The 19,046-nt window shown below is 54.2% G+C and overlaps 2 protein-coding genes across 27 annotated transcripts in view; one reads left to right on the forward strand and one right to left on the reverse strand.

The window, feature by feature from the left end:
* Klc1 (kinesin light chain 1) overlaps positions 1 to 14,315 on the forward strand; it is a 45,808-nt gene extending 31,493 nt beyond the window's left edge. For 4 of the 25 annotated variants that reach the window (XM_063261508.1, XM_063261510.1, XM_063261509.1 and 1 more), the window contains exons 14-16: positions 2,390 to 2,520; positions 11,118 to 11,181; positions 12,499 to 14,315. In XM_063261508.1, the coding sequence (XP_063117578.1) occupies positions 2,390 to 2,520; positions 11,118 to 11,181; positions 12,499 to 12,504 (201 nt within the window). In that variant the 3' untranslated portion in view covers positions 12,505 to 14,315. 25 annotated transcript variants of the gene reach the window in all.
* On the reverse strand, positions 8,474 to 18,738 carry Xrcc3 (X-ray repair cross complementing 3). 2 transcript variants are annotated; one of them, NM_001427420.1, is given in 8 exon segments: positions 8,474 to 9,872; positions 9,955 to 9,989; positions 10,098 to 10,310; positions 12,772 to 12,926; positions 14,705 to 14,917; positions 15,678 to 15,815; positions 17,383 to 17,520; positions 18,712 to 18,738. In NM_001427420.1, coding segments are annotated over 7 exon segments (1,038 nt in total). In that variant the 5' UTR covers positions 17,438 to 17,520; positions 18,712 to 18,738; the 3' UTR covers positions 8,474 to 9,643.
* Positions 18,739 to 19,046: the final 308 nt, after the last annotated feature.

Here is a 19,046-nt window from a genome sequence, read left to right on the forward strand (position 1 = left end):
ATGTACACACACACACACACACACACGCACACACACACACACACACACGATCCGTGTAATTTAAAAAAGAAACCCACTTGAGGTTTATGTACTAGGAACATCTTTTGTGGCCGTGTAAATGAGTGTCAGAATGCAGTGAGCCTCCAGCCCTTGAGCCATGCTGATGGCTTGAGTTTCAGTCAGCCATTATCCATGTCCCCTGGAGAGCAGGTGTGGAGTGAACCGCCTGCTGCTTCCCTGTGAGCCAGGGCCCTGCGCTGGTAGGCAGCTGCTCACCTGACTCCTCAAGCTTCCTGGTGGCGGTGGCTGCCCGAACCAAGGCTGAGACTGTTTGCCCTGATGCCCTGTCAGCTGCCACCCCAGTTGCTTAGAGAGACAGCATCGACTGTGACCCATTTGACTGCAGGGGAGGGAGGCGAGCACCTGGCTATGGGGCACAGGACATGAGGGCAGTAGGATGGCTGTGTGGGAGCTGCATAGCCTTAGCGTCCTCTTCATGACAGACGGTGGGATTGGTGTTTTCTTGACCTGCTGGCACTCGTAGCCATTGGTAACAAGTCTTATTTTTCGTTTTAAAGATGAGAAAGATGAAGCTCGGGCTGGTTAAATGACTTGCTCAGCGTCCATGGTGAGTCTGAGCGGGCGGGCCAGGCCTAGCTGTCTGTGCGCCTTTCAAGATTTTGGCAGACCCAGGAGGCCTCGCTGCCTGTGGAAACGGTGTTTATTTGGATCATCAACTGCATGTTTCAGATGTGCTGTTGACTTTTAAAGTCACTGGGTCCCAGAGTTTCTGAGATGTCTAGGATGTCAGTGTTTTTAAGAGTCTGGAGGGGTGTGTGGTTTAGAGAGCACCACCAGGACAGGAGAGGCTAGCTTCCACAGTGTCTTCCATGGTCAGCCTTCCCACCATCACGTACAGTAGCTCTCTCATGCACAGCAACTTGTGAAACTTTCCATAGTAAGTATCAGGGAGATTTCTAACACAGTGCTAGTCTGTGCTTGGAGAAACGTTGACTTTCACTCTTGACGGTTACCTGAAAGCTGGCCTCAGTTCCCTCACAGCCCTAGGCCCAGCACCTGCTGTGCCAGCCTGGGTTGCCCTCCTAATGCTGCTGAGATGTGTGACCTAGAAATACTGTAGCGCAGGCTTGGGGGCGGGGCCTGCCACTCCTGCTCCTGTGGCCTCATCTGCTTCTCTCTTTCTGTCTGACAGGCCTAGCCGCCCGGTGCCTCCCCTCTGCTCCTGCATGACGGGCAGCGCCTCCTCCGGCCCCTCCAGTGCTGTCCGCTGTCTAGCAGCCCTAGGAGCTTGTCAGCCGCACCTCTGGGACTGGCCCCTCCTTTCGGTGCTGCCGTCCTATGGGGTCTTGATTTCTGGATACATGTAGCTTTGCCAGATATGTACTTAGAAATATCAACCGTGTTAATAAGCCCATTAATGTGTAACACACAAGTTTAACAGTTAAGAGAGAGTAGCTGTTCATCTTGAGGACAGGCGTTAGTGTCACACAGGTTTATTACAGTGGCATGATAGTGACCTGTGCAGTCACTGAGCTGTAGGAGTGAGGCATGTGCTGCACGTCCCTGTCGTACTTAGAGACCTGGCAGTGCCCTGCTCCGGGCCTCCCCAGGACACACTGACGTAGATTTGCTGTGTAGTCTTGGTGTGGAAATTTGAATTCTGCTTTTCACTACTAATCTGAAGTGCTCCGTGATGTGTGTATGTGTCTTTCTAACTTCTAATAAACTCACTCCAGCTGACCTGTGTCTTGTGTCTGTCTGCTCTGTACGTTTCTTGATCTTCTGGGGCGCAGCGCTGCGTGGGTTTCTGGGATCCTGAGGGGCTGCTCTGAAAATCAGTGCCCTGTGCACTGGTTCCACTCTGCACTTGACTTCATGGCCAGACTGCCAGGTGTTTCTGTAGTGTCTGTTGGTTATGGGGACAGCTGGCCACTCTTCCTAAGCTATCTAGGGCTGCTGGCATTCGTATAAAAATGGGCGTTTCATTAAAAACCTGCAGTTGTAGGTGAGACTGTCTGCGTGAGGCCTGGTGTCCTGCCAGGTACGCACTTGCTCATGTGACATGGAGTTAGTTACACTTGGTGCCAGTCTCGAAGATGCCTTTGTTCCCGTGACCCTGTGCTGTCCTCTGTCCCAGAACGGCAGCAGGCTCACTCTCCTTGGGAATGTGGCTGCTTCTACTTGGATTCTTCATTTTCAGAGGATTCCTGATCATGGGTTGTTTTTAACATGGTCGTGCACACTGCAGGCTGGTGGCTTTGGCAGGACTCACTTGCCTGCCAGTGCCTGGCAGCAGTTGGGGTTGTTGGGCTGAGCATGGGGCAAGAGGGGACACCCACAGCGTCACACTTGTTCACGTGTTTTTCAGGATGGCACTGGATCTTTAAAGCGCAGTGGCTCCTTTAGCAAACTCCGGGCTTCCATTAGACGCAGCAGTGAGAAGCTGGTTAGGAAGCTGAAGGGAGGAAGCTCCCGGGACAGTGAGCCGAGGAACCCTGGGTAACTATCTCCGGAGCGCGCCCTCTTCCCGCCAGCGTCGGTACTGAGCTGCAGCCTCAGTCAGAGTCACCTTCCTGGAACTCAGAGTTGGTCCCAGGAGGGTTCAGGTACTCTGCCTGCTGCTGTTCAGGGCAGGGTGATTAGTAGCTGGGAAGCTGGCCGGCAGTGGCTCAAAGGGAACGGTGGAGCGCCTTGATTCTGTTCAGAGAAAGCCTTCTTGATGACAAGTGGGAATTTAGTCTTACGACCCCGAGGCAGGAGGTGGTTCATACCTGTAATCTCAGTGTCTGAGAGGCCAGCATAGGATACAGTGAGACTGTCCCATATAGGGGCCCAGGAAATGAATTAGACCTTCCAGAACAAAAGCTATGATCACACTGACTTAGCCATGGATGATGGGGAAAGGTGGTTTTTAATGAGGTTTGAGTTTCGTGACTTGGTTATAAGGCATGCCCGCAGACTTTCAAAGCTCTGGGCTTTAAGGAAAGGCGTGAAAGTCGTGTGGTTTTGAGTGGAGGTATCCATGGTGTCAAAGTGATTCCTACAGGCAGTCACGGGGAAGGAAGACTGACTCTCAGACTTCTGCTGCTCTATAACCAGCTGCCATGCCTCTCCCCCCCTTTGTGCTGGCAGCCGCCCTCTGGGAACATTCTCTGGAGGCTCCCTAGTCACTTGTGTCCTAGACCTCCTGGGTAGAGCCTGCTCAGTAGATGTGCACAGGGATGCTGCTCAGGACGTTCCCAGGCGCCCGGCGTGAGTTTGCAGCATTTGAGGCACGTGCTGGAAATGCAAGTGTTTTCTGGGCTGTTCTGCTGACTCGTGCCTTCTGAAAGTGTCCACTTCCATCCTCAGGGGCCGTCAGCTGGGCCTGGAGCTACCATGACCCCAGCCTGCCTTGTGCATGTGTCACATTCTTGGCTGTGTCCCTCCAGGAATCTCTTTGGGGTCACAGTAGATCTGGGTGACAGGCTGGCCTGAGGCAGAAGGTGCCCCGTGGTTTTTATTAGTAGTTGTGTAGAGGGTCTGAGGCGTTCACAGTATCCACGAACACGAAGCTCTGTTGTCCGAACACTGCCTGGAAGTCTGTGGGGGCAGAATGGCTCCTGCAGGCCTCTGCCTGTGATGAGAGCCAGACCAGCACCTCTGGGACGATGATTAAACCCAGCTTTAGATATTGATAGAGTCAGAAAGGCAGCAACTGTCGTGGGACCCTTGAGGGAGTAAAGTCTTCCTTTATTCCAGCCCTGAGGGGCGTGGAGGTGGCTTCTCTCAGGCATGCGGGGCAGACGCTCCACTGTTGGGCTTGTGTGAGAGTGGGTGCAGCTCAGGAACTGTTGTCCTGACGGCTCCTTTTAGGGAGGTTTTAGTGTGAGTGAGAGAGAGAATATGCAAAGGCATCTGGGAGAGTCAGAGAAAATAATGAGGAGAGGAGAGACTTGTGCAGATAGTAAGAGCGGGAGGTAGAGGGTTCCAGTGGTGGACAGATCGTAAGACTGTAGAGGACCAGGAGACGCTGCCTTTGCCATGTGTAATCAGTACCTGTGATACTGAGGGAGCTTTTGGGGCTGGAACTCCTCCTAGAAAGCGTCTGTCCAGCCTGAGCTCCTCTCCAGTCAGATGGACACTGAGGCCTAGTAGAGCTGAGCCAGCCTTCTACTTTTATTTTTTGAGGCAGGGACTTACTTTGTAGCCCAGGCAACCCTTGAACTTGTGATCCTAGCCTCAGCCACACAAGTAGTTGGGATTGCGGGTCTGTGTCACCATGCCTGGCACGGGCTCTCTCCCTCTGGGAAGCTGAAATGCTCACCAGTGTGCAGAGTCAGTTCTGGAAGCACCTGCCCCGGCAGAGAGCTTGGACGTCCCTCTTCTCCCTCTCTTCCCTACGGCTTCTGTGCTAACAGCAGCAGCGCGTGGACACTGCTGATGCTGGAGCGGGGGTGGTGTCCCTTTGGTAGCCAGCCATGATGTGAAGTAGACATCACGTCGAGTGCAGCTGTTTCTCAGTGACTTGGGTCGAGTGCCGTCCAGTGTGTAAAGCTGAGGCATCTTCCTGACGCTATCCAGCTGACTCTCCATGTGTTTGCGCTGTCAGTGTCTAGAAGGATCCTAGGATTTGTCTTTCTCGGGTGTGCCCTGGAGGAGCCAGGCCTTCTGGCTCCTGTGAAAATAGCTACCCTGGTGGACAGGTCGAGGCTGATGCTTGGCTGAACACTTTGACCCTCGTAGTTTCCGATGACAAGGACCAAAGACAGTGCCACATAGGCCACTTTGCTGCTGTCATTTATGAGAAGAAAGGAGGCTAAGAGTCTAGTTTGTAGTTTTCCTCAGAGAGCTCAGTTGCTTCAATGGGTATGGTGTGAATCCAGGGCTTGGGAGGCAGAGGCAGGCAGAGCTCTGAGTTCAAGGCCAGCCTGCTCCACATAGTGAGACCGTGCCCAAAAACAAACCACCTGGGTGAGTGGAATCATAATTTACATGTGATTTCTTTTAGTAGTTTGCTGTAGAGAAAACCCTGTTCAGTCCTCCAACAGCGCGTGGCTAGGCTATGGTAAAGGTAGATTCAAGGCAGAGCTGGCCGTTTGCTGGAGTTTGTGTGTCTAGCATCTGCGACCTGTAGGCTGCATCCTGGCCTTTAGCCTGTCTCTGGCTTCTATGGCTGCCGGAGGTGTGCGCAGGTCACATTCAGAAGCACAGATGCTGCTTGGAAGACCCATCATGTGGGCTTCCGCCTGGAGCTGTAGGTGTGCACACCATCCTGGCTTTTGAAAGGAACAAGGGGAGGGGTTCGCTCTTTGCTTTGCTTTGTTTTTCTGAGGCAGGGTCTCACTGTGTGGCCCTGACCAGGCTGGTCTCCAACCTCATAGCTACCTCTGCCTCTGAGTCACTCCACACACCTGGCCCCAGTGTGACTTTCTAAGTAGAGGAATCGAAACTTCAGTCTGTCTTGCTAATAGTCAAATTGTTTCTCTTCTTATTAATTTACCATAAACTGTAAAACATACTTTAGTGAACCTGGAGTGTCTCCCTTGGGTGTAGGAAGCCCTTTGAGAGGTCAGACTCGCCTGACAGGCAGCAGGGTGCCCGGCCCTGGCTGAGCAGTCTCGGAAGGTAGCAGGACTGGCTGCATTAAGGACGGCTGCTGTAAACTGTGCTGAGATGGGGCGGGGGCCCCAGGCACTGAATCCAGGTAAAAAACAGGTGAGAAGGACCCACACCCCCAGCTGCATGGTCACTGACATTGCAGGAGCAGAGGTCACCTTAGCATGTTTCCTGTTTTGGTTGACAGTGTGCTGATGGGTTTGTCTCTGCGTGTTCATGACCCGTTGCAGTATGAAGTGCGTCAGTTCTCTGGGTGTTAATGCAGGTGGCATGGCCACAGAAGATGGCTTCCACATTAGGAGCCTGCCCTGCTTGTGTCCTAGCCTCCTGGGCCTGAGCACGCCCCACTGGATGGGCCTATATGTGGTATCTGCACACTGTGGGATCAGCGGCAGGTGGTGAGGTTGCAGTGTCACCACTGTCCTCACCGGAGCAGTGTCACAGCAGTGTCACTCTCTTCGTATGATTAAGATGTCTGTAACTGCTGCTCTTGGATACTTAGGCCATAGCCTCGTTTCCCTGTGCAGCCTGGCAGAGTGGGTTTTCTACTTTTCCTTCCTGTTAGATGTCTGGATTGGCACTGGGTGTGGCCATCAGCTCGATCCTAGAACCTGCCTGGTTGCTTGGCTGGAGGAGCACTGTGACTTACCGAGAAGGACGCTTCTCTGCCGGGACATAGAGCTCAGTCTGAGTGACGGACTCCCTGCTGGTCACACCCAATGAGGGCACAACTCCTTCAGTGGCCGATTCAACTAATAAAGTGTCAGCTGTCACCCTAGCCCCAGCAGAGGACATTTTAAGACAGCAGGTGTGTGCTGCAGGCACCTGGCACAGGAGTTGGTCTGTGGTGCTGGTGCACCGAGGCCTTTGCTCATTAAGTGCACACCCATGCACTGTGCTCTAGCACTGAGCTGGACTCTGAATCCCAATGTTTAGTATTTATATGTGCATATTTGGTGTCAGAGGCCACAGTGTTTGATGGTGATCTCCATATTGATTATAATATTTCCATTTGCTTTTTCACACAGGAACTTTGGTTCCTGGTCTGGCAGACTCAGAACTGAGGGCGGGGACTGAGCTGGATAGGATCCCGAGCACAGAACACTGGCAGTTCCTCAGCCTGCCCAGGAGGGAGCTTGTCCTCTCGGCTGGAGTGGGCTTTCTTTCCAGCATCTGAGAGGGCCTGGCAGCCGTAACCCAGGTTACCGCCGCTTGTCTATACCTGTGGCTGGGGGCTGCTTATGGCCAGAGCCGCAGCACTGTGGCCAGGGAGGCAGCCATGCTGCAGCTGGTGGCCTAGGCACGTGTGCATCAGCTGCTGCATGTGACTTCTGCCAGCCACGCTGTTATGACACCTAGATCTATTTAAAATTTAATGCTGTGAAAAAGCTATGAAGTAAGAATCAGAAGCTTAAAAATACTTCCTTCAGGGGAAGAGTTGACAGTGGCCTGTGTCTGTTGAGCCTCAAGTGTAGAGGGAAGAGATGGGGGAGCAGCACACAGGGGAGCTGCTGCTACTGTTAGTTTGTGTTGGTGGTGGGCACTGCAGTGCCTAGGGTCCCACTCTTCTGGTGTATGCTGACATACAGGAGCTTTTTCACGGTGTGTGTTGACAGTGTTTGGATCTATGTGGGGCGAGAACACGGGCTGGAAGCAGTGGACTTACAGGGCAGCAGGATGTGGCCTTTGGGTTGCAGGGACTGTCTCGGCCTAGCATCAGTCTCAGAAACTGCATGGTTCTCATAAAACACCAGGGCTTGGGCCGGTGTCTAAAATTAACTGATTGATCACAACCAGTTACAGATTTTCTTGGCATAACTTTAATCCCAGCACTCAGGAGGCAGAGGACGGTGGAATTCCAGGCCAGCCTGGGCTACAGAGCGAGTTCCAGGCCAGCCAGGGCTGCCAGAGAAAGCCTGTCTTAAGGTAGAGCACACGGTTCCGGCTGGGGAGATGGATGAACAGACAAAGCTCCTGTACCAGTGTGAGTTCCTCAGAACCCATGTGGGGCCTCCGGTGATCCAGGCCTGCCGGGCAGAGGCAGAATCCTGGAGCAAGTTGGCTGGCCTCACTAGCGGACACTGCTTCACAGGAGCAGCCTGGGGACTTGTATGTAGTCGGCACCGAGCAAGGTTCTGTTACACTTCATGTTCTCAGGAGGAAAGCGGGGCCTGGCTTTCACCATGGCCTTCGTGGTGAGGGACTCTCAGGAGTGAGATGTCGCCAACCTGCTGTGGTTACTGCTGGGAGGCTCTCGGGTGGTGGGCAATGGTGTTGGAAGAGTTCAGATAGGAATTTTCTGGAAAGCTTCTGGAGCTGTCACGTAGAAAGCCTTGTGTGCAATCATGGCTCCATGTGTGGATCAGGAGACCTCTGCATTCATTCTGTTCTCCTTTCCTCACGGTTCCAGAGAGTGAGCCCAGATTGCCACTGTGCTGCAAGTTCCTCTCCTCTCTGTTGTCTTGCTAGCACGAGAAAGTCAGTGTTCACAGGCTTATGTACTGAGTAGCTGCTACGTGTGTGCTTACGGCTCGTGTGGCTCATGGCTGTGAGCCTGGTCTCTGCCCTGTATCCGTCTGCACTTGGTCTGGAGCTGACTATACCTGAGACGCAGGTGAGCAGGAGTCCAGGCAGCCAGCTGCTGTGCTAAATGCAGATAAGGGCGGCAGGTGCTGAAAGATACTCTCCACTTAGCAGGTGGACTGATGCTGGGGTGGACCTTCAGGGCCCCTTGACCTGGCTGGTGGATCTAGGCCCTAGGAAACTTTGGGCATGTTTTCTAAGTGCGTCTGCCTAGGAACTGTCTTCTAATTTTCAATACTGTTTCTTTAGGAAAAAAAAATGGAAGTGTTGATACCTTGTTACAAAAATAGTTTTATTTCCCAATACAAAACCCTGAGAAGCTGTTTTATACAAACTCCACACGATCCCCTTATTTATGTCAGTATCCTCAGCCTCTCAGACCCAGGTGGGGCATTGCCTGCCGGAGACTTAGGGTTAGTGCAGAATTGCGGGGGCGGGGGGGGGGGAGTACCCCAGGGGCCTTTGGAAGGTTGATGAGCTCAGAAGAGGATGGGGCCACCCTGAAGATGTCATGGTATATACCATAAGTGGACTATTTTCGATATTTGAGTGGGGACAGTGACAGTGTATGACCTGGTTTGAGGAGTCACACACTGGTGAGTCTCCACCTGGCACATTTGCTGGTGGGAGCCTGTGCTACGTGGCAGGATCTTGAAGCACAGGGCTTTGTCACCACAGCCCTGTCTTCAGAGGTCACGTTCATTGGTGACTGTTGAGCCCCAAGTCCACAGGGTGTTGATTCTGAGTCCAGAGCAGATCTTACCAGGACGCTTGTCCGCCGCTGGCTGAGTGTGCACTCCATGCTGTCGGGTGCACTGTGGTGCCTTCAGCCTAGATGCACTGCCAAGCCAGAGTTGCTGGGCACACTAACCAGCCGCAGTGAGGACAGACCCTGTTGTAAGTTGCCCAAAGCTGCTTAGCCCAGGCAACTGAATCAGGTCAGCACCGTTTCCCTTCCTCAGAGTATTTTCTCCACTCTGCCCCCAAATGTTGTTGTATGTGTGTGTGGAGGGGCACGGTGGGGGGAGTACCTCACTGCAAGTCACGTTTGACCTGAGTGGTGTGTGTTACTGTGTGTGCATGCATGCATGTGTATGGATGTGTGTGTGCGTGTGTGTGTGTGTGTGTAGTGGGGGTTGGGGGGAATTAAGATCATCCTGCAGGAGAGGAGGCCCCACCAAGCTGCTGAAAGTCCCAGGCAGAGAGAAGAGCTAAGTCATTCTGGGGTCCCAGGGCTGCCAGAGCCCCTGTTGGTCGGACATCCTATGACAGGTAGTGTGAGGCCAAACCCCAAGGCTCAACAGTAGGTGAACCCCAGGGAGGAGAGAGCAGATACTGACTGACCGTCATTGGGAGCCAGTTCACCAGGTGCCATGGACTGACACAGGTTGTTGGAAGGATTCGTCAGAATCAGGGTCAGGCTAATGCACTGGCCCTACTGTTAGCAGGACTCAGTTCCTGCCATCCCTCTAACTCCTTCCCCACTGACTGTGTAGCAGCAGGAGGAGAGGGGGAGGTGGGGGGCGAAGAGTACTCGTAGAGTCCGAGCTGGGCTTCTGGGCAAGCCTGTGGTAACACTGTCCTCATGGATCCGGTCAACCATCAGTTGCATCAGGAGCTGGTTAGCCCAGGTGATGCCAAGGGCTGGAGAGAGGCGCTCCTCCCAAGCCCTGAGACACAAAATGGGTGTTGCTGCTTGTACACAGCCCACCCCACCCCAGTGTACAGCATGGCTGAGCTGTCCACACTCACCCTGCAGACTCCTGGTCCTCTACCATTTCTGTCACCTGGAAAAAGCAAGTGAGGGTTAGCCACCTCAGGTCCTCCCTTCTACCCAGGGCTTGCTTTCCCCATGTTCAGGGGCAGCCCTCTCCCTCCCCGCCAGCTGCACCTACCTGGTTGATGCACAGCACGGGGCTCCGGAAGGTGCTACTCAGCCTTTGAAGCGCGGCCCCCAGCGAGTGCAGGTGCTTCGCCCTGACCGCCGAGGCCTGGAGATGGAACTCACAACGAAATGGGGCTGCAATGGAGTCAACCACCACCAGGCGGGCCATGCCCCTTGACAGCAGAATGGGGACCCTCTTACTCACACACTCCATCAAGGTGTCCTGTGGGGACACACATTGTGGTCTACACCGGCTACACCTGGCCAGTGGCCTCCACAACTCCCTGACTGTAGCTTTTGACACTTACTGGCTGCCTCTTACCCTCCTGGGGTGAAGGCAGGCATACCTGGACTTTCACCCTGAGTCCACCACAGATACTGAGTCACCCAGCCTAGCCACAGATCCATGGCTGACACAGTCACCTCACTAGGCTGAAATCTAGAAAGCAGCTGCTTGGTCTCGCTTGAGTAGGATGTGTAGAATGTGTGTGTGTGCATGTGTGCCTTCCAGGTCTTTGTGGCGACGGGGCAGGCCAGACCTGCTGCTGCTGGATGGAGTGTTTGTGAGTCTCTTCTGCACAGAGCAGGTAGCACCCTCTGTAAAGGAGTCGGAACCCTGCACCATCCACATTTGCTACACCCTGGAGAAAATGCTAGCAGGGACAGACAAGGGATGGCACCAGGGGCATCTCTGTTGGCCACTCCAGGAGCCCTAGGCTTTCTTGGGGCCACTGTGCCCTGTTTGGCACTGGCCTTGGGTGACTTAAGATGTGGTTAAGTGGCCCAGGTGACAGCGTAGGCTTGTATGGGGAGGGTAGATGGCTGCTGTCAGAGGAAGGCCTTGCTAGTGGCCACGTGACCACACTTGAGGGGTGACAAGGCTTGAGGTTTCAGCCAGGTCTTCAGGCAGTTTTGGCTGGTCAAGCAGGTAGCCCAGCACTGACTCACTGGCAGCTCTGAGTCCAGCCAGGGGTGAAATTTAGTCTGTGCTTCTCCCTAGAGCACCCCCTTAGTCTGTGCTTCTCCCTAGGGCACCCGCAGAGCCTCTTTGTGTGGAAAACGACAGCAGCAGCCTAGAAGACGCTAGTACCAACGTGAGTGTCTGCACCTCCCTAAGCCAGGGCCTGGGCACCTCGGGGATGGCAGGAAGAGGTGGGAGGCGGCCAGGTGTGGTCCCCACTGCTCTGCTCATGCACAAGAGGGGAGGGGAGGCTCTGTGGCCTTGAGCCCCAGGGAGGCTGGCACTGACCACTCTGGTTCCTGGGCAGACCCAGGGCAGAGGAGGTAGGGCTGCTCCCAGTGGAGACCTGACCTGCACTTTCTCTTGCAGTGATCTGGGCCTCGTCTGCTTTAAACACCATGATGCTGCTGCTGACACTGGCTCCAGAGCTGGCCCTGTGAAGGCCAGGGTGGGGCTGGGAGGGCCCTCAGCTGGGAGCCTGCAGTGCTAACTTAGTTCCCGTGCCCCCAAGCTGTGGGCATATACTAACAACTGCACCACTAGTAGGGTCTTGGAGAGCAACTCTCAGTGAGGCTGGTGACCTGGCCCTGGCCCCTTCCTGGGAGGCCCACGGACAGGACACGTCTGACTCCTGCTGCTTCTGCCTGGCCTCTTTGTGGCACTTCTCATGTGTTTAGTTCCGTGTCGTGTGTGATAATGTATTTTTATTGTACATTTTTTAAAATTAAAAGTTTATATGCCGTACCATCTACCGGAATGAAAGTCTGTTCATAACTATTCTTTAAAAATCAAAGCTCTTTGTTATCATCTGAGTGAGTGCATGCCATGGTGTGTAGGTCAGAGGACACACTGGGGTCAGCTGAGCCAGCTGTGGGCCTCTCAGAGCTCTTAACTCTCTGCCTAGTCATGTGACAGCCCAGACGGGCATGTTGAGGGTGATCCTGCCCTGGTCGTTATCCACACTTAAGTTTGGGGAACTGGGTTATTCCCTTCTACAAACTTCTGAATGACCCCTATTTTCATCCCTCCCTGCTGATAAGAGCTTTTCTACACGACCAGCTGTCCTGGGCCTGGCCCTGCTTCCTGCTGCTTGAACTGAGCCCAGCCTGGCCAGCAGCCAAGCCCCAGGCTCAGGCAGGGTCAACAGAGAACAGCAGCCAGGAAGGGGTCTGTGGTGGCTTGTCAGTTCTTTGCATCCCCACCCAGAGGACACCTTTGCTGTATGTCTAGGGCCTCCCTTCCCTACCTTTCTCCTGGGTTGATTGACCCAGTTAGATCTGTGTTTGTTGGTTCAAAGACAGGATGAACGGGCAGATTGCACAAGAATTTGACTAGTGAGGTTTTTGTTGTTTGAGACAAGGTCTCACCGTGCAGCCCTGGCTGGCCTGGAACTATGTATGTAGACCAGGCTGGCCTCAGACTAAGATTTCTCCTGTCTTTCTCTCCCAAGGGCTGAGATCAAAGGTGTCTGATCTCATTACGTCATTGCGCCTAGCTCGACCAGGTTTTGCAATAAATCCCCATGTTGGAGAGTGTATTCATCAACCCACACATCCCGAATGCCTGGCCTGCAGGGACCTCAGCCACCCTGCTGTGTGTGTAGAAGGGACACTTCCATGACCGACACATCCTCTTCCTGACTTTACCCTGAGCTGAGCATGGTCTCTGCACAGCTGACACTGGCTGAGTCACTGGGTCATTGTGTGCACAAGCAGACACTCACCACGTCAGCCGCGTGCTCAATGAAGATGTGGTTGCCGAACCTGATCTTCTGTGTTACCTCCCCAGGCACATCTGTCCGCAGCTCCTGCAGCTGTTCAATGAGCTGCCACAGCCGCTTGCTGGGGAAGGCATCCTCTGTGCAGATATAGACAGCCCCTAGGAAGTCAGAGTGCCCAGTGTGTACAAGACCTGTGGCTGCACAGACCAAAAGGAGTCTTCTGCCTGTCTCTAACTTCTGCCCCTTATACGTTTCCCCCGAGAAAGGCAGCAGGTTAGACCTGAGTATCCCATCTGTGGCTACCTTGCTGGTTCCTTAGGCATGCAGGCTAGCCCTGTCCTGAGTACACACATCCCCTCTTCCTGAATACCCTGCTATCTCATGCCTGCTCTCCAGGTCCTCGCTGGGCTGGGCAGGACAGAGGGTGGATCACCAGGGTTAAGGGACTTTGGGACATGTTCCTCAGACTCAGGACAGTTCACAGGCTCCTCCTCTCTCTGTGTGTCTACTTGATGATGCTGGTGCACAAACAGCCCTTGAGCCATATGCTGTGGTGCCACCGAATCGCCCTGTGTGTGGGCAGCAGAACTGTTGGAATCTACGTGATTAGTTCTAGGACTCTGAGTGGAAAGAGCCCAGTGGCTTGCCCGAAACGTCAAACTGCAGAGTAAGGAAACTGCTTCATAAGACAAATACTGCCCATGCTTCAAAGGACTCAGTCAAGAAAGCAAAGGTCGGGCTGGAGAGATGGCTCAGCGGTTAAGAGCACTGACTGCTCTTCCAGAGGTCCTGAGTTCAATTCCCAACAACCACATGGTGGCTCTCATCCATCTGTAATGGGGTCTGATGCCCTCTTCTGGTGTCTGAAGACAGCTACAGTGTACTCATACAGAAAATAAATAAATCTTAAGAAAAAAGAAAGAAAAGATCATCCACAAAATGGGAAACAGAGCCAACAATATTCTGGACTTAATGTAAATATTTAAAAGTTTCTGCTCAAACAGGGCCTCACTTCCCTGGCCTCCAGCCTGCCTGCATCAATCTTCCTGCGCCTGCATCCTGAGGGCTGGGGTTACAGGCGTGTACCATCACAACTGGTGTGGAAGACTCGGTAGGCAAAGGGCTCTGGGTCTTCTGGGGATGACCTGACAGAAGGCACGTCAGAGGCTCACAGAACATCGCTACAGACCTCTGCAATGCTGGGAACCCTGGCCCTGTACAAGGCAGCGTCAGTGAGAATGAGGGAAACTGGAGCCTTTAGCATTGCTTCATGTGGTGGAAACCAACATGAAGTGCTGTAGTAAAGCCCCAGCTGGTGCAGAACCGGGCAGAGCACAGGATCCAGACCAGCTTCCTGGCTTGGGCACAGGACTCAAGGCGGAAATGGCAGAGACCCTGGCTTGTTTTGTTTTGTTTTGTTTGAGACAGGGTTCTCTGTAACACAGCTCTGGCTGTCCCAGACTTGCTTTGTAGATCAGGCTGACCTCGAACTCAGAGCCCACTTGCCTCTGTCCCCTGAGTACTGTGATTAAAGGCAGGTGCCACCATGCCTGGCTCAGTCACTGCTGGTTTTGCAGCTATGACCAGGCAGAGTCTCCCTGTAGCAGGGGCATCTACATGCTGTTCAGACTACTGGCTCTGCCCAGAAGGTAAAGACCTGGTGCTCTCTGCCCTACCTGTCTGGTTCTGAGTCTGGGTGCAGGGTGAGGTACCTCAGGGTAATTGTGTAGTAACTGTAGGACTGGCCAGTACCCCCTGCTTCCTTCTGACAGTCTAAGTGCAGCTTCACCTCCCACTTACTCTTTTGGAAGAAGAAAAACAATCATAGGAAACCACCCAAGAGATAGCCACTGCCTCCCAGAGAGGAAAGCAGCCCCCAGAGCAGGATGGGTCAGAGTGATACCTGTCCTACCCCTCAGGAAGGAGAGCCACTCACCGGCCTCCAGGCCTCCGTATTGCCGTGGGAACTGCACAGCCAGGCAGAGCTGTAGGGCTAGCTGGGTCTTTCCTGCTGAGCTTCGGCCAGCCAAGCCAGTGATGCCCTCCAGGGGCAGGCCTCCACCCAGGAACTGGTCCAGGACAGGGCAGCCCAGGCTCAGGCGTTGATGCTGCTCAGGGAAGCTCTCCCTCTGCTGGAACAGGTGCAGTGCTGCAGCAAGCATGAGGTCAGGCAACATCAGCAGTCTAGCCTGTGCCCCGCCCACAGTCTGCGCCCCGCCCGTGGCCTGCACCCCGCCCACAACCTGCTAGGGCCTGTGAGCCTGAGGCCTTCAAGGAAGTGCTGACACATGCAACATGGGCAAAGGACTGGCAAAGTCATTACACGCACTCGCACGCACGCACGCACACACACGCACGCACACACACACACACACACACACACACACGGAGGGGGAAAAGGGAGTGGGGGGGGGAGGGAGGGCGGGAGAGAGAGAGACCAAAGCTCCAGAATGTAGCCATGTAGCAGGGTACTCTCAGTGCCCATGTGTCCTGGACAGCTTCAGCATGAAGAGGAAATGAGCATCAGTCTGTGACAGTGACAGTTCTGAGCAGTTGGAGCCTCGGATGTCAGTGAGGCAAAGCCATCATGTGGAAGCCATGTACTGAAGTGGGGACTCTCACAGATGTCCCCACCATACCACTGGGACCTAACTTTGTCCTTTACTGTCTGGGTCTCCTCTGGGGGCAGGTACTCCAGGAAAACTTTGTAGAGAAGCTGAAGCCATGAGACCCTACTGCTTAGTGCTCTGCAAATATGGGCCCTTCTCTCTGGGCTCTGGACAGGTCACTTGGGCTACCTCTTCTAGGGAGATTCATACGTGCTCAGGGGGTCATCCCCAGACCCTGGAGCCCGTGTGTCTACCCAGGCCCACGCACCCAGCACCCCTGCCCAGGTGCCCTCTGCCCACCTGTAAGGACGCGGCTTCCCCGAAGGTGAAGAGCGGCTGCTCTCAGCAGGAGCTGCACATCGTGGCTGGGCAGGCTGGTGAGCCGCTGCAGGTCTGGGCCAGAGTAGCACAGAACCTCCTTCACTGACTTCAGTCTGCCTAAATTCACACAGATAGACCACAGCAAGTCAGGGCACTCAGAGGTGGGGACGGAGTTGGGCCCCCAGATCTGGGACACCAGTGACGGTAACTGGATTCGCCCAGAAAATCTTGGGGAGTGGGGCTAGTGGGTAGAGAGGGAATCAAGGGAGGGGCCTGCTGCTGCACCCTCATGACCTGGGCCTGACTCTCCTGTCAGCAGCAGCAGGAGCCAGAGAGCGAATCCTGGGCGTTATGAGGATGTGACTATTACCCTGACCCACCCTTGGTCCACTGTCCCAGCTATGTGGAAGGCTGAGACATGAGGGTCACTTGAACCCAGGACCCAAGGCCAGTTTAAGCTACACAGCAAGACCCTGTATTTTAAAAAGCATGACCATGGAGCTGCAGGTGTGGCCTGAGAGAGTGCCTGGTGACCATGCACAAAGCCCTGGAGTTGACTGACAATGACAGAGAGCGGGCCAAGGGAGAATCAACTCTGAGCACCCAAGCCAGGCCAGGTAGGCAAAGAGGCTGACGGAAGGCAGAGGCAGGATCCAAGCAGGCCAGGATGGGCAGGACTGTGGCCATCGCTACGGGCAACACATGCTAACAACCAAGGGCCTGCACCTTGGGGAGGAGGGCAAAGGAACCAATTCTGGGCTTGGATTTACTTTTTACTTCCAAACCAATTGAAAGCAAAAGAAAGCGTAGTGGCCGTTCCTGGATGTCAACTTGACTACAATCCAGAACTGGAGGGCTCACCCGTGATGCTGATCTTGGGGCTGGGGGGATAGATCCAGATTACCATGGGGAAATTGGATCGCCTGTCCACAATGGAGGTAAGAAGGGTTATGTCTGGAGTGCAGGAGATCCCTTAGCGCGTCTCTTGGTACTACCATGTCCTGTGATTAAAGTCAATGGGAAACTACAATAGCCTAATCCAAGCAGGAGGACGAAGGACACAGACCCATCAGGAATGAAGGTCACTCCTCCAGGAAAAGAGCCAAGACCTGCTGAGGTGACTGCAGAGGGTGGAGGAAATACAGAACAGGTAGCAGAGAAAGGGAGTTACAAATACCAGCTAAGGCCAGGTAACCAGTTGCAGAAACAAGGATTATAAAGTGATATGAATGCTTCTGTTTTATTTTGTGAAGAGCACATTTGTCTTTCTCCTGATTTCTTTAACAGAAAGTATTGGTCCCAGCACTGGAAGACGGAGGCAGGAGGAGCTCTGTGAGTTCAAGGCCAGGCTGGTCTACACAGTGAATCCCAGGTCAGCCAGGGCTACACAGTGAGACCCTGATGCAATTAAAACGAAGGGAAAAAAAAAAGAGAGAGAGAGAGAAAGAAAAACACTGCAGACATATCAAGCCAGCTCACACAGTGGCAGGAAGAACGCCGTGAACATGAGGCCTGGGCAGTTAGCCCTCAGCAGTCACAGCCCTCCAGGGGCTCAGGGGCAAAGGTGCCCCTTCTGAGAATGAAAAGGAGAGAAGGCGCTGGTTGGAGGTGGCCCACGGAGCACCACAGCTTGTTTCACACAAAGTGCACGTGTACCGTTGCTCACTTCCCACAGCATACATACCCCTTTTAATGGCAGCAGTAATTCTGGGGTTTAGGTCCAGCTGATCCAAGTCCATTTCCTCCGTGGGTCCACCATGAGCATGCAGAGCTTACACAGCAATGGTGACAAACTCCCACGCGCTTGCTGTCAACTTGCTGCCTGTGGGAGGGAGAACATGGGAAAGCGACACACGCACACAGGGCAATCTGAAGTGGTTGGGTGTCCCACTGAGCGCCAAGGACAGGTGTCTCCTCCGTCTTGGGAACACTGTCCGTGAAAGCTGAGGAAGATGCTTCTGGTTGCACCATCCACTGAAGAAGGACTAGGCAGCCTGGAAGCCCAGGCTCGTTCCAGATGTTGGTACAGAACTAATTCAGCGGCCCCTAACATCCTGAAGGTGCCAGTGCCTGAGGCTCAGCTGCGAGTGGGAGAAGAAATTTAGCTGTCCCTTACGACTCCCATTTAACTTCCTGGGGCATAGATGAGTCTCGCTCATCATTCCCTGACTTTTTGTGAGTTTGGCATTTTGAAGGATGGTGGGGGAAATGGAACCTCATCAGAGAAGGACAGAAGAGGCAGGGCTGCAGCTCACCTCATCAGAAAGCATGGAGAAACCTCCCCTCCCCCGGAAAGGGAGCTGACGAGGACAGCACCAGGCCTCTTCTCCGCCCACCTGTCTACGTTAGAGCCAGTCCGGTCGGTGTGAGGGAAGACGTGTTCTACAATGCACGTCCATCTTATACGTGGCTTCAAATGACAGTGCCAAGAAACACTAAGGATGGGGGTGGGGTGGCTCAGGCTGGCAGTGCCAAGAGTGAGGAGGCTGAGGACCTGAGATCTGGTGCTGGGCAGGTATGGTGGGCTGCCAGTAATCCCAGCACTCAGAAGACAGAGACGGGTTTCTCAGAGCAGGCTGTGACAGAGAGTGAGCAAAGCTCCTGGGTAGTTGATTTGGCCAATTACCCAAAGAAGAAGAGGTGCGCGCGGTGGCTCACACCTCTGTTGGTACAAGGAAGGCTGAGGCAAGGACTGCTGAATCCAAGGCCAGCCTAGGCTACATGCGCAATGAGACCCGTCCTTACAAACACCACAAGAAAAAAAAGTCACAGGTCAAGTTTGCAGCGACGCAGTGGCTGGCCTGGGACACTGGTGCTGAAAGCAGGTTCCGCGCTCAGTGGAGAGGGTCCGGACTCTCGATTCGATCCAAACCCCACTACGGGCCTGAAGGGGTGCCCCGCGGGGGAAGTTCGTTCTTGAACCCCAGCCCCGGCCTGGGGCTCTCGAAACCCACGTTGCCCTCCGCCCTCTCCCGCCGCCCCACGTCCCGCTACCAGCGATCATCTAGCTCACCTCCCGGATCAGCAACGCAGCAATTCTCCCGCGCGCTCCGCCCGCTCCGGAAGCCACGCCCATCTCAATCTTCTCTTCCAATGAAAATCCGGAGTCCGAGCCTGCTCCACCCAGAAGAAGCGAAGAGGCGGCTACGTGGCTGATTAGTTGGCCAATCCAAAGTCACAATCTCCCGAGAGGGGCGAGGGTGCTCCTCGGTCTTCGCCGCCGATTGGTGGTCGGTCGTAGGGGCGGGGACCTTGCGCGGATTGGAGAAGGGCGGCTCTGGGCGGATACTACTCTCCGATTGGCTCATATTCCGAGCTGTGGCTATGGATTGGGCTTCGGAGTTGTCA

Source organism: Rattus norvegicus, chromosome 6, assembly GCF_036323735.1.
Source record: "Rattus norvegicus strain BN/NHsdMcwi chromosome 6, GRCr8, whole genome shotgun sequence".
Classification (NCBI taxonomy): domain Eukaryota; kingdom Metazoa; phylum Chordata; class Mammalia; order Rodentia; family Muridae; genus Rattus; species Rattus norvegicus.